The 13,151-nt window shown below is 39.0% G+C and overlaps 1 protein-coding gene across 2 annotated transcripts in view; it reads left to right on the top strand.

Annotated features, from left to right (window-relative positions):
• The window catches only part of CLVS1 (clavesin 1), a 181,937-nt gene that overhangs the window by 137,488 nt on the left and 31,298 nt on the right, over window positions 1–13,151 (top strand). For both annotated transcript variants that reach the window (XM_082719003.1, XM_082719004.1), the window contains exon 4: window positions 11,334–11,444. In XM_082719003.1, the coding sequence (XP_082575129.1) occupies window positions 11,334–11,444 (111 nt within the window). The remainder of the gene's footprint in view (window positions 1–11,333; window positions 11,445–13,151) is intronic.

Genomic DNA, 13,151 nt, shown 5'->3' with positions numbered 1-13,151 from the left:
CAAGAGAGGGAACACAAGTAGGGAGAGTGGGCGAGGGAAAAGCAGGCTTCCCGCTGAGCAGGGAGCTGGACTCTGGGCTCAGCCTCTGGACTCTGGGTTCATGACCTGAGCCAAAGGCAGACACTTAATGACTGAGCTACCCAGGCACCCCAACATTCTTTAATTTTTATTTTGGAATAATTGTAGATTCACCTGCAGGTTTAAGAGATAATACAGAGAGATCCCATAGAGTCTTTATTGAGTTTGCCCCACTGGTAGTGTCTTGCAAAATTATACAGCAATATCACAACCAGGATATTGACATTGATACAGTCAAGATACAGAACATTTTGATCTTCACAAGGATTGCTCATGTTATCTCTTTTTTCCATACCCATTTCCTTTAACCCTCACCTACTCCTTCACCCCTGGTAACCCCTAATCTGTTGTTTCTATAAACCTGTCATTTCAAGAATGTTATAGAAATGAATTATACAGTATGTAACCTTTTGGGATGGGCTTTTTTCACATAGCAAAAATTCTCCATAGATTTATCCAGATTATTGTGTATATCAGTAATTCTTTCTTTTACTTACTAAGTAGTGTTCCATGGTTTGAATGCACTAATTCGTTTAACCATTCACTCATTGAAGATCTATGTTATTTCCAGTTTGGGGCTATTACAGATACATCTGCTATAAACTTCCATGTGCCAGTTTTTGTGTGGACTAAGTTTTTACTTTTCTGGGATAAATGTTCCAGAGTGCACTTACTGGGTCATATGGTAGTTTTATGTTTAGGGTTTCAGAAAACTGCCAAAGTGTTTTCCAGAGTGACTATTACCATTTTACATTCCTACAATGTGGAAGTGATCTAGTTTCTCCACATCTTCGCCAGCATTTGGTGTTTTTATTTTTAAAAGACATTCTGATAGATTGATATTGTGATATCTCATTGAATTTGCATTTCAATAATGGTTAATGATATGGTTCATGGGCTTCTTTGACATCTGTATATTTCCTTGAGTAAAATGTCTCTTCATGCCTTTTGCCCATATTTTAATTGCACTGTTTGCCTTTTTGCTGTTGAGATTGAGCCTTATTATATATACTAGATATTATCTCTTTGTGAGATAAGTCGTTTGCAAATATTTTGTCCCACTCTGTAGCTTCTCTTTTCAGCTGTTTCACATGAACTTTTATAGAGCAAGAGTTTTAATTTTGACAATATCCAATTTATTATTATTTTCATTTTATGGATCATGCTTTTGGAGTCAAGTCTAAAAGCTCTGTCTAGTCTAGTCTAGTCCTAAAGACTGTCCCCAATATTTTTCCAAGACTGTATAGTTTTATGTTTTACATTTAATCCCATGATGAATTTTCAGTTAATTTCTGTATGAGGTGTGTAGGTTAAGTCAGGTTCATTTATTTTGCCTATGGAAGTCCAGTTTCTCCAGCACTGTTTGTTGAATAGCTTTCTTCCTCTTGTGAAATGCTTTTGTATTTTAGTCAAAAATCAGTTGGGCATATTTGTGTGGATCTATTTCTGAGTTCTCTATTCTGCTTCAATGACCCATGCATTTTTCCCTCCCCCAATACCACACAGTCTTGATTATGACAGCTATAATAAGCCTTGAATTTGGTAGAATGATTTCTTCCACTCTATTCTTCTTTTCAAAATTGTTTTAGCTATGTTAAGTTCTATGCCTTTCCATATAAATTTTAGAATGTTTCTGTTGATGTCTATAGAAAAAAAATCTCACTTGGCTTTTGATAGATAATGCAGATAGATCTATCAATTTGAGGGGAACTGACGTATTTAGTAGGTTTACTTTCAATTCACAACATAATAGGTCTCTTCATTTATTCAAATCTTTGACTTCTTTCATCAGCATTGTGTAGTTTTCAGCATACAAATCATGGATATGTTTTGTCAGATTTACACTTAAGTATTTAATTTTTGGAGCAATTGTAAATAGTAATGCATTTTTAAAATTTTGGCATCTTTCTGTTTATTGTTAGTACCTAAAAATACAATTTGTACCTTGCAATGTTAATGAACTCATTAGTTATAGAAGGATTGGTTTCTGGCTTTTTAAAAATAGATTCCTTGGGATTTTTTATGTAGATAATCATATTATGTGCAAGTAAGGGTCCTATTTTTCCAAGAGTTTTGATCATGAATGGTTGTTGAATTTTGTCAAATTCTTTTTCTACATCACTTGATAGGATCATGTGATTTTTTTCCTCTTCGGCCTGTTAAAACAATGGATTACTGTTGTAAAGGCAACTGGGATTTGTTTTAATCAGGTATGATAAGACACAGAGACATGGAAATGACTGTCATGAAAGGAAAAATTCATTGTATTCACAGATCACTAGAAGCAAAGGCATGGCAAACCATGATGGGAGGGGCACAAGAAGACTTGTAGTTAGTCAGGAGGCAGAGGGAGTGAGAAGAAAACTGTGGCAAGAGTCTTAAGTGTGATATTCATAGGAAGAAATGAGCAAGGCCGGGAAAAAGGGCTAAGCAGGTTTAGTATTTAGGCTAGTTTGAATAATTTCAGTGGGTTCCTGAATTTAGGAGCTGTCTTTAGTTGGCTAGTACCTGACCGTGGGGATGATTAGGGCAGAAGAACAGTGGCCCTGAGTCAGTCTGATAAAGGAGGCAGTTGTGGGTACGGGTTGTGCATTGGCTAGTTTGCATATGAAAGGAGTGTTTCCTGCCAAGCCTCGTCCTCTAAGAATCAGCCAAAAGGAAGTTCCTTTCTCATCCCGAAGTCCCAAGATGTCAAGGTAGCAAATACAGGAACTAGAAACATGGTTAATTAATCAATTAATTGATTTTTAAACACAGAACCAGCCTTGCGTCCTGGGAATAAACCGCACTGATCATAGTGATGTAGGAAAGATATTAGGGTTTGAAGCTGAAGGCCAAGAAAAAATTCTTGAGACATCTTTGGTGCAAAAGGTGGTTTTTATTAAAGCAAGAGGACAGGGCCCATGGGCAGAAAGAGCTGCCCTGGGGATATGAGGAATGGCCTATTATATACTTTCAAGTAGGGAGAGGGTTAGGGATAGGGTAAGTCTCTAAGGAATTTGGAAGCAAGGTTTCCAGGACCTTGAGGGGGGTAGCTATTGTTCTGAAACGGTCATTTATTACCATCTAATAAAACCTTAGTCACGAGACCCTTCAGATATATATCAGTAGGTCACATGCTTGGGGGATGATTGCCAGCAAGTATCTTGGGGGTAGATATAAAGGAAATTTCCAAAATAATTTTTATATGTTAAAGTAGATTTACAGGATCCTGTGGGTCAGGCTAAGATCGCCTTTTTCCCTTAGCAAAGTATTAACATTGAGGCAGCTGAATTCATAGGGTACTCTCACTCTGCCTGTTTCAAGGACCTGGCAATGGGCTATGGATAGTAAGGGAATTTAATTTTCTTTTGTCTCTGTTTCCCACATCAATAGTGTATAATTCTTTTCATATATTGTCAGTTTCTGTATGCTAATATTTTGTTAGGGATTTTTGCAATGATATTAATGAAGGATATTGGTCTGCAATTTATTTTTTGGTACTCTTTTTGTTTTGGTTTGGTATCAGGGTGATCCTAGCCTCATAAATGAATCGGGAAGTGTTACCTTTTCCTCTATTTACGGGAAGAGATTGTATAGAATTGGTGCTAGCTCTGAAAGTTCAGTAGAATATTCCAGTGAAACTATCTGAACCCAGTGATTTACTTTCAAAATTACAAATGTCATGATTTTCTTAATAGTGAAGGACTATTCAAATTACCTGTTTCGTATTGGGTGAGTTGTGGTAGTTTGTGTTTTCTGAGGAATGGGTCTTTATTCTCAGTTGTCATGTATATGTGTGTATAATTGCTTGTAGTATTCCTTGATTTTCCTTTTAATGTCTGCAAAGTCTGTAGCAGTATCTGCTCTTTGGTTCCTGATCTTGGTTATTTGTGATATTTCTGTGATTTTATTTCTGTGTCATCTTACTAAAAGTTTGTTTATCTTACTGACCTTTTCAAAGAGTCAGCTCTTTGTTTCATTGATTTTATTTTTTCTTTTTTCAATACCAGTGATTTCTGCTCTTTGCTATTTCCCTTCTTCTCCTTGATTTGACTTTAGTTTGTTCTTCTACATTCTTAAGGTGGGGGCTTTAATTTATTGATTCAAGATTTTTTCCTCTTTTTGTATATATGTGTTTAATGCTATAAATTTCCCTGTCAACACTGTGTTAGCTGTGTTTCACAAATTTTGATACATTGTATTTTCATTTCCCTTCAGTTCCATGCATTTTTAAATTTCCTTTGAGACTTCTTCTTTGACCCATCCATGAATTATTTAAACATGTGTTCTCTAGTTTCCAAGTACTTGGAAATTTTCCTGTTATCTTTCTGTTATTAATTTCCAGTTCAATTCCATATGGACAGAGAATATACTCTGTCTGGTTTCACTTCTTTTAAGACTGTTGTGGTTTTTTTATGTCCCAGGTACGGTCTGTCTTGATATATATTCTATGGTTACTTAAAAAGTCAGCGTATTCTGCTGCTATTGAATGGAATATTTTACACGTATCAATCAGATCCTGTTTATTAATGGCATTATTGAGTTCTTTGGTATGCTCACTGATTTTTCTGTCTGAAAGTCTATCAATTGTTGAAAGACGGATATTGAATTTGCCAGTATTTGAGGATTTGCTTATTTCTTCTTTCAGTTCTATCAGTATTTACTTCATATATTTTGCAGCCTATATAGCTATCTTTGAGGTGAGTTTCTTACACACAGCATATGCAGACACACACACATCACACACTGTATGTTTCTAATTCCCTCTGCCAATCCCTGCCTTTTAAATGCTGTTTTCAGACTATTTAAATTTAAGTGAATTATTGATTTGTTAGGGCTTAAGTCTGCCATTTTATTTTATCTTTTCTGTTTGTTCTCTCTGTTTTGAATTTCTATTTTTCCTTTTTTTCCTTCCATGGAGTTGCTTGTACTTTTGTTAGCATTCTATTTTTACTTATCTATGGTGTTATTGAGTATATCTCACTGTACGGCTTTTTTAGTGATTGCTCTGGTAATAACACAATACATTTATAATATCACAGTCTTTTGATGTTGATATTTTATCAAGTGAAGTATAGAAACCTTAGTTCCCTTTACATCCTTTTCCTCCCCAAATTATAATATAATTTTTATATATGTTTCCCCTATACACATTTTGAACCCCATTAGACAGGGTCATGATCTTTCCTTTGACTTAGAAAACTTAAGAGGAGAAGAAAAGTCTATCATATTTACCTATATTTTTGGTTGCTGTATTCTTCCTTCCTTCCTTCCCAATGACCCGAGGTTTTTTCATCATTTCCTTTCTCTTGAGGAGCACTTCCTTAAACCATTCTTTTAGGGAAGGTCTGCTGTCAACAAATTTACTTGGTTTTCCTTCATATGAGAATTTCTTGATTTCCCGTACATTCCTGAAGGATATTTTTGTTGGGCATAGAATTCTAGGTTTATGGTTCTTTGCATTCAGCACCTGAAAAATATCATGCGACTTCCGTCTTGTCTCCATGGCTTCTAATGAGAAATCTGTCATTTCATTTGTTTTTCTGCAATAGCCAAGATATTGTTTTTCTCTGGCTACCATCAATATTCTGTCTTTAGCTTTTCAAAAATATAGTTATGATGAGTCTTGGCATCAGTTTATTTGAATTCATACTGTTTGGTGTTTGTTTAGCTTCTTCAATCTGTAGGTTTATGTTTCTTCCTACATTTTGGAAGCTTTCAGCCATTCTTTTGTGTTCTTTTCCAGCTTCGCCCTCTTACTCCTTTTTTTTAGGACTCTCATGTCACAAATGCTTAATCTTTTATTATAGGCCCACAGGTCCCTAAGAGTCTGCTTTCTTTAAGGTCTGTTTTCTTTCTGTTGTTTAGATTGGGTAATTTTTATTGTTCTATCTTTCAGTTCACCAACTCTTTCCTCTGTCTCCTCCATTCTACTGGTGAGCCTATCTGCTGAATTTCAACTACTTCTTTTTGTTATTATAGTTCGTCAGTTCAAAATTTCAAATTGTGGTTCTCCTTTATATTTTCTATTTCTTTGCTAGTACTTCCTATTTCTTTTCTGAGTTTTTCTATTTTTTTTTTCATTTGTGTCAAGCATGTTCATAGTTGTTGAAATACTTTTTATGATTGATAATTTAAATATTTCTCAATTAATTATACATGTCTGTCATTTCGTATAGGCCTCATTATTCATTCAGTTTGAGATTTTTCTAGTTCTTGATATAAAGAGTGATCTTTAAATTTTAACTTGAACATTTCTGTATTATGTTCTGAAGTTCTGGATCTTACATAAACCTTTAGTTTTAGTTGTTGTTGTTGTTTTTTATAACACTCTGGCAAGAAAAGGGGAGTATGCTGTCTCATTACTGCCAGATGGAGGCAGACATCCAGGTTCCTCATTCAACCTCAGGTGACACTAAAAGAAGAGGACCTCCTTGTTACTACGAGGCAGTGACAGGAGTTCTGGCTTCCCACGTGGTCTCCATTGGCACTGTGGTGGCAGTGGTTTCAGTATCTCTTGGTTAGAGTCAAAAGTCCTGATTGTCCTCACTTCTAACAGCATCCCAGTGGGGAAGGAGAAGGTATCCTCATTATTGGCATGCAGAGGACTGGATGTTACTTAGTAATAAAATCTGAATGCTGGCACAAATGGTCATCTGGTGAGTGGCCACAGCATCATGATATCTCAGGAAGGTTTTGGCAGCTCTGCAGTTCCTATAAGGCACTCTCTCTCGGTTAGTGACAATCAGGGCATTAACAGTTCTTCCCAGGGAGCTGACCCTGATTCTTTAATTAGCTGCAATTCTCAGCTAAAGTGTTACTGCTTCTACCCACGTACCTTGCACTACTCAGAAAGGATCTAATCACATCCATAATACTCTATGTCTCTAGTTTACCCTCTTTTTTCCACAATGAAGGCCCATGTGCAATATTTATTCCACTGCTAGATTTATGTATAATAGACTTTCCTCCATCTCCTTCCCTTTCATAGTTGAGTTTGTCCCTGTCCACTGGCTTTTTCAGTTCCTTTAAAAATTATCCTCTATGTTCTGACCTATTCCTTATTTCCCCATCACTCTTTTGGTCACTGGCCCCTCCTCCACTTATCTCAAGTCAGTGTTATTCTACTTTTTATGCTTTATGATATCAGATACTTATCCTACTAACACTTAGATGCTTGAATAGCGATCTCATGTAGGAAACATAACACAAGGATGTAAATACCCTTAATGTGAATATTCAGAGAGCAAATAGGGAATCCTGAACATGAGTGAGTGGAGCTCAGATTTGTAGGTCAGTTGTTGAGCCAGTATTCTAGGTATCAGGGGGTTAGAGAAAGTGCTCTTTGAAAGTGGAGCTGAATGCCTTGAGGACTAGTTTGGAAGATGCGCTTGCCCTCGTAATTGTGTGCTGAAATATAAAGGTGCAAGGTATGCACTGATGTTTTAGTGAAGAATCGAAGACGCTAAACAAATCATTACTTGACTGCCATTGTCTGTGTCCCGACTACCCCATAAATGCTATATTTGTATTATTTGATACTGTATCACCAGCATCAAGCCATCAATAGTTATTAAGTCCAATTTTAAAAATTTTAAAAACGTGATCCCATTTGGGAAGGAAAGAAGGAAAGGAAAGGAAAGAAAGGAAAGGAAAGGAAAGGAGAGGAGAGGAGAGGAGAGGAGAGGAGAGGAGAGGAGAGGAGAGGAGAGAAAAGGAGAGGAGAGGAGAGAAAAGGAGAGGAAGGGAAGAAGGAAACAGAGCTTGAGTAATTATTAGTGCTGTCCGCCTGCATTTTTGATCTTTCCCCGACTAGGCTTATGGTAGGATCCCATTTCTTGACCCGTTTGAGGTCAGGCACATGATTGGCCCATATGATAGATAGAGCGTGTCACTTTCTGGTGGCCTCACTTAAGAGCTAAGGTGTGATTCTTTAGCTATGGCAAGTAGCCCTGTTCCAGATGGGCAAGGCTGCATCCCTGGCTGAGAGCAAATCAAGCGTGGCTCCCTGCCAACCAAGCAAGGACATTCTATTCTGCGTGAGCAAGAAATAAATCCTTATGGTTTTAAATGTGAAAAAGCAGGGCTTGTGTGTTATTACAATATAATGTAGCTCATCCTGAGTGATTGAAATTAGTAGGAGTATGTCTTTAGCAGTGAGAATATACATGATTTTTCTTTTGTCTTCCTTGCCTTTTTCTACTTTATAGTTTTTCAAAAAATTTTTGAATCTATTTTTGACTTTTCTAGAGTGGATATTATTTTTACCATAAGCGAATAACCTGGGGAACAAATTTTATGATTTGTGTATGTTCATAACTTGAAGTGATATTATATTTTTACTGACAGATGCATGAAATGAAATGACAGAAATTAACACCATTTTCTTGAGCCTAGGGTATGTTTTAGCACATACTCCTTAGTCACAAAGAACTCTGACAGTGTTACACCATCACTGAATCTCAGCCTACCATCTTGAGGTGGGTCTGCTTTAGGACCTAAGAAGTACATCTCCAGGAGAGTAATGAACCCCTTGGAGTCTTAGGAGATATTCCCCTTTATCTGTGGTTTGCTTCTCCTGTATCTGTCATTTGCTAATGAGACCAGGCAATATCATCAACAATGACAGACATTGCTTCTTTTTTTTTTGTTAATTTTTTATTTTTTATAAACATATATTTTTATCCCCAGGGGTACAGGTCTGTGAATCACCAGGTTTACACACTTCACAGCACTCACCAAAGCACATACCCTCCCCAATGTCCATAACCCCACCCCCCTTCTCCCAACCCCCTCCCCCCGGCAACCCTCAGTTTGTTTTGTGAGATTAAGAGTCACTTAACATTGCTTCTAAAAGGGTTGTGTTTGCTAATTTTTCCTTCCTTCATTTTTCCCTTGTAACACACACACACACGCACACACGCACGCACACACACACGCACACACACACGCACACTTACACACAGTATTATTAATAATGTGGGCAGGCTCATTTGAAAAAAACAGAACATTTTCACGTCATTTTCATTAGACAAGAGGGCCTTTCACTTGAATTTTTTAGAGAGACCTGATGGAAGTGATCTTGTTTCTACTCTGGCCCAAACCCAGATCTCAGAGGCACAGGATTTTACATGTGTGTATCTGCACATAGTTTCTGGCTGACCTGGATGAGATCAATAAAATCCCGTGTCTTCAAGCTGACAGACATGAAACCAGGGTCAACCTAGAGAGAACGAACTGGGTCTCAGCCTTGCGTTTTTACTTTCAACCTCCTCTGACACAAAGAGAAGATGGTTTTGATGTCTTTTGATGATTGAGTTTCCATAGACTAAAATAGGAGTGAGTCTCTAGACACTTTTAAAAAGCTAATATTTTCTTTGAGATTTTGCCTACTGCCTCTAGAGTATTATTCACAAAATATTCTTCTACATTACTAACCTAAAAATGTATAACACAACAGGCTGTCAATAGAAATAAAAACCCTCTTGTTGGACCTATTAGAAAAAGATAGTAAAGCCCTGGTTTTATAGAGAAACCCTTTATAGTACTCACCTCGTCTTCTAGAGTCCTTCAGAACCCGTGCTTAGTGTGGGATAATGAGTTATATTTCTGAATAACAAGTTCAAAAGGACCAAAAAGAGTGAGGTTTCCGTTTAGCACTTACACCAAGGATAAACTCAGGTGAGCGATCTTCTCTCTCTCTCTTTTTTTTTTTTTTTTAAAGCACCAAAGAATTTTTAGATCCCAAGCTACCTAAAAGAGAAAAAACAGCCTTATTAAAAACTTTTATATATCTAAAACCAGATCAGGCACAGTGAGAGATTATGACACATGGACAAATTAGTATGAAAAGCCTCTCTACTCTTACCTGGCAGTTTCTTTAATTTTTTTAAAATAAAATAATTAAAATAAAAGAATACATGTCCTCCAAAACACAGACTTTTAATCAAATCATCTGGATTTATCTTCAAAATATACAATTCCTTTGTATTCTGTAAAATGTGTAGGTAGGGGCAAAAATAATTTTTAAGTCTTTTAAAATATTGACCATTATATACACAGTTCAGGTACTTATATTGGGAACTAAGTCTCAGTGTAGAAGATGCCCAGGGATCCTGTAGATTCACAGGGCTCTGAAAAAAAGTTAATAACCCTCTTCCTCGTTACTAAAAAAGACCCAGGCAGGACATTTCATACACCCTCGGGGATCAGCCTGCTGCCTGAAATGTTACCTCAGGCAGCTCAGCTCCTTCTGCTTTCATGTCTTCTTGCTTACATTTTACAAAAATATTTGTTGTGATGAAATTGATTGGCGGTACACTTGGCAATTCAAATTGAATTAGTTGCTCCTCCTTTTTTAATTCCATTAATTCAGATGAATGCAATGCAGTCTGCTGGACCCCTCCATCAGGAAATCGGGTCCTGGGGCTGCGGGACTAGCTCGGACTTCATGGTCAAGGGCCCTGATTTTGTTGATCTAATTAGCATGGAGAAGAGCTTCTCAGTTGTTCTAAAAGATAAGCTTTGTGCCCTGATCTGGATTCTAAAATTAGAAGCATACAAATACAATATACAAAATATATTGATCTGCAGAGAGGAGGCCCGTATTCCCTCAGTTAGGGGAATCAACTAGCCCATCCACTGAACAAATCTCTTTTCCCTGGGCCCTACTCTGTGGGGATGAAAGACAGAGCCAGCTCAGGAATTGGTAGAAACTTTGCCAGCACGTACTGTCAGACATTGGTGGATTCCAGAGAGTTCCATCTCTTCAGATTCTTGGAAATCATTTTCCAGTCCCTTCCTGTGCCCAGGAAGTTCAGCTGCTCTCATGACAATGCCAGCAGAGAGGGTTGTAGCTGGCAGGTAGAGCACGAGGGTAGAGGAGGGAGTGTATGCTCAAGGCTTGCGGGAACTGAAGCTTTGGTTGCCTGATGCATGACACAATTCGGACTCCCTAACTATCTGGGTCACGCACACTTATGTGCCACGTCAGAGGTCCTACCGTTGTGAACTGATAAAGACATGAGTTGGCACCTTTGCGTGATGTTTAAGTTACGGAGTCAGAGGGGAGGAAGGAAGTGAGGGGAATAGAGGAAACATTAGCAGCTAGGAAGGCTGTGTGCTTGCTTGCTTGCTTGCTTGCTTGCTTGCTTATATTAGCTAGTGCTTTCGTCAGAAAGAAGAAACAGGTTGTCCCAGGGCTGCAGTCCTGCGGGCCCAGTCCTCTCTGGAATGTGTGCTAATTGGTGTGCATTTCTCTCTTTCTGCCCCAGGACAGCTTTCCTGCCCGCTTCGGAGGAGTCCATTTTGTCAATCAACCCTGGTACATTCATGCCCTGTACACGCTCATCAAGCCATTCCTTAAAGACAAGACCAGGAAGCGGGTAATGAAAACACACACCCAATGGCGGGGTTGCTGAGGGGCAATTACCGGACCCTTTTCTCAATCTCTGTCTCCCTTCCCTCTCTCTCTCCCCCCTTATTTTGCACTTGTGGGTTTTCGGCTTTTCTGCACTCCCTGAGCATGTGAGCCTCAGCTGGAGTTTGCAAATGGTCTGAATTTAATCAATAATTCAGTAGAACTGAGTTATTTTCAGAGTCCCAGTGACAAACCAAAGGAAACTTTGAAGGCATGCAGATACCAGATGCCCATTTTACTGTAAATGCTCCAGGGAGCTATGGGGTCAAGCAGCTTCCCGTTCACGGTGTATTTTAATAGCTAGCATTTTGTCCTGCAAATGTATTATCGTGATGAAGAATGTTTACCATTTCTTTTTCTTCCCCATGGCTCTTGGGTCATCGCTGCCAGCTTCATCACCTTTGAGGCTGAGGAAGCATTCTTCACAAGAAATAATAATGCTCTTAGGAAAAGGCTTTTAAAGTCTTAATTACTTCAGCTGATGACATTTGGGAGGCCACCACCTTCCATCAGAGCTGAGGTTTGTGGTGGCGTTCTGATTAGCCGAGAGACGGAACATTGTTCCACCACTCACTCTGTATCTGAGTTTCCTCATTTAGAAAGGCAGAGGGACTAACACCCAGGTCACTGGGATATTGGGTAATTTAAAGAGGCAGCAGAGGAAAGCAGGGAGCATAACGCCACACATGTAGTAGAGACCCAGCGACTCTCGTTCGCTTTACCATTTAGCTTCTTCTCTTTCAAACTTCCTGATTTCAGTTACCTCCTAGGTCGGGTGCACCACCTGTCAAGGGAATCTAACTACGGTCATTCTTCTTCTTCTTTTTTTTTTTTTCTTTAATTTATTTGCTTATTTATTATTTGATTTGTTTGTTTGTCAGAGAGAGAGAGCACAACCAGGGGGAGTGGCAGGTAGAGGGAGAAGTAGGCTCCTTGCTGAGCAGAGATCCCGAAGACTCGATCCCAGGACCCGGTGATCCTGACTTGAGCTGAAGGCAGGCACTTAACCAACAGCCACCAGGCACCCCTGACCAGGGTCATTCTTAACAGCACCTTACATGTGCCCTTATACCCAGGGCACCTCATGCCAAGGAAGAGTCTGTGTATGCAGGGGGAAATGATGATGTAAGCCCCCATGCCACACACACATACACACTCTGCAGTGTCTCTAAGTCCTAAACCTCAGATTCTTCCAGATCCTGAGGGAACATGGCAGCAGGTTATGGGAAGGATAGTTCTCCTATTCCCAAACAAGGGTGGCACTAAGACTAGAACTCACCAGCCTAAGGAGGCAGAGACATTTAGAAACATTTTGCAATCTGGCAAAGACTTAGGACAGTGCTAAGGACAGAGAAGTGTCCTAGACTTTTCCCCATATGGCTTCAGGCTTCCCAGGGGCTGAATCTTCTACTCAGGAACGAATGAGTGGAATTCTTCCCACAAAGCAATTGACACTTGCTGTGGTGCCATAGAAAGGAGTTTCTGGAACTCTGGGCACAGAACAGAATCTGATAGGTGAAGAGTCCAGCCTCCTATCTGCCGAGTTCTTCCATCCCACAGCACCCCAGGAGACAAGGCCAGTTTCCACAGCACTGCCTATCCATGCTGGCTATTGGTGGGAATGCAAACTGGTGTAGCCACTCTGGAAAACAGTATGGAAGTTCCTTAAAGA

Source organism: Mustela nivalis, assembly GCF_964662115.1.
Source record: "Mustela nivalis genome assembly, chromosome: 2".
NCBI lineage: Eukaryota > Metazoa > Chordata > Mammalia > Carnivora > Mustelidae > Mustela > Mustela nivalis.
This window is presented reverse-complemented; position numbering and strand designations above follow the sequence as displayed.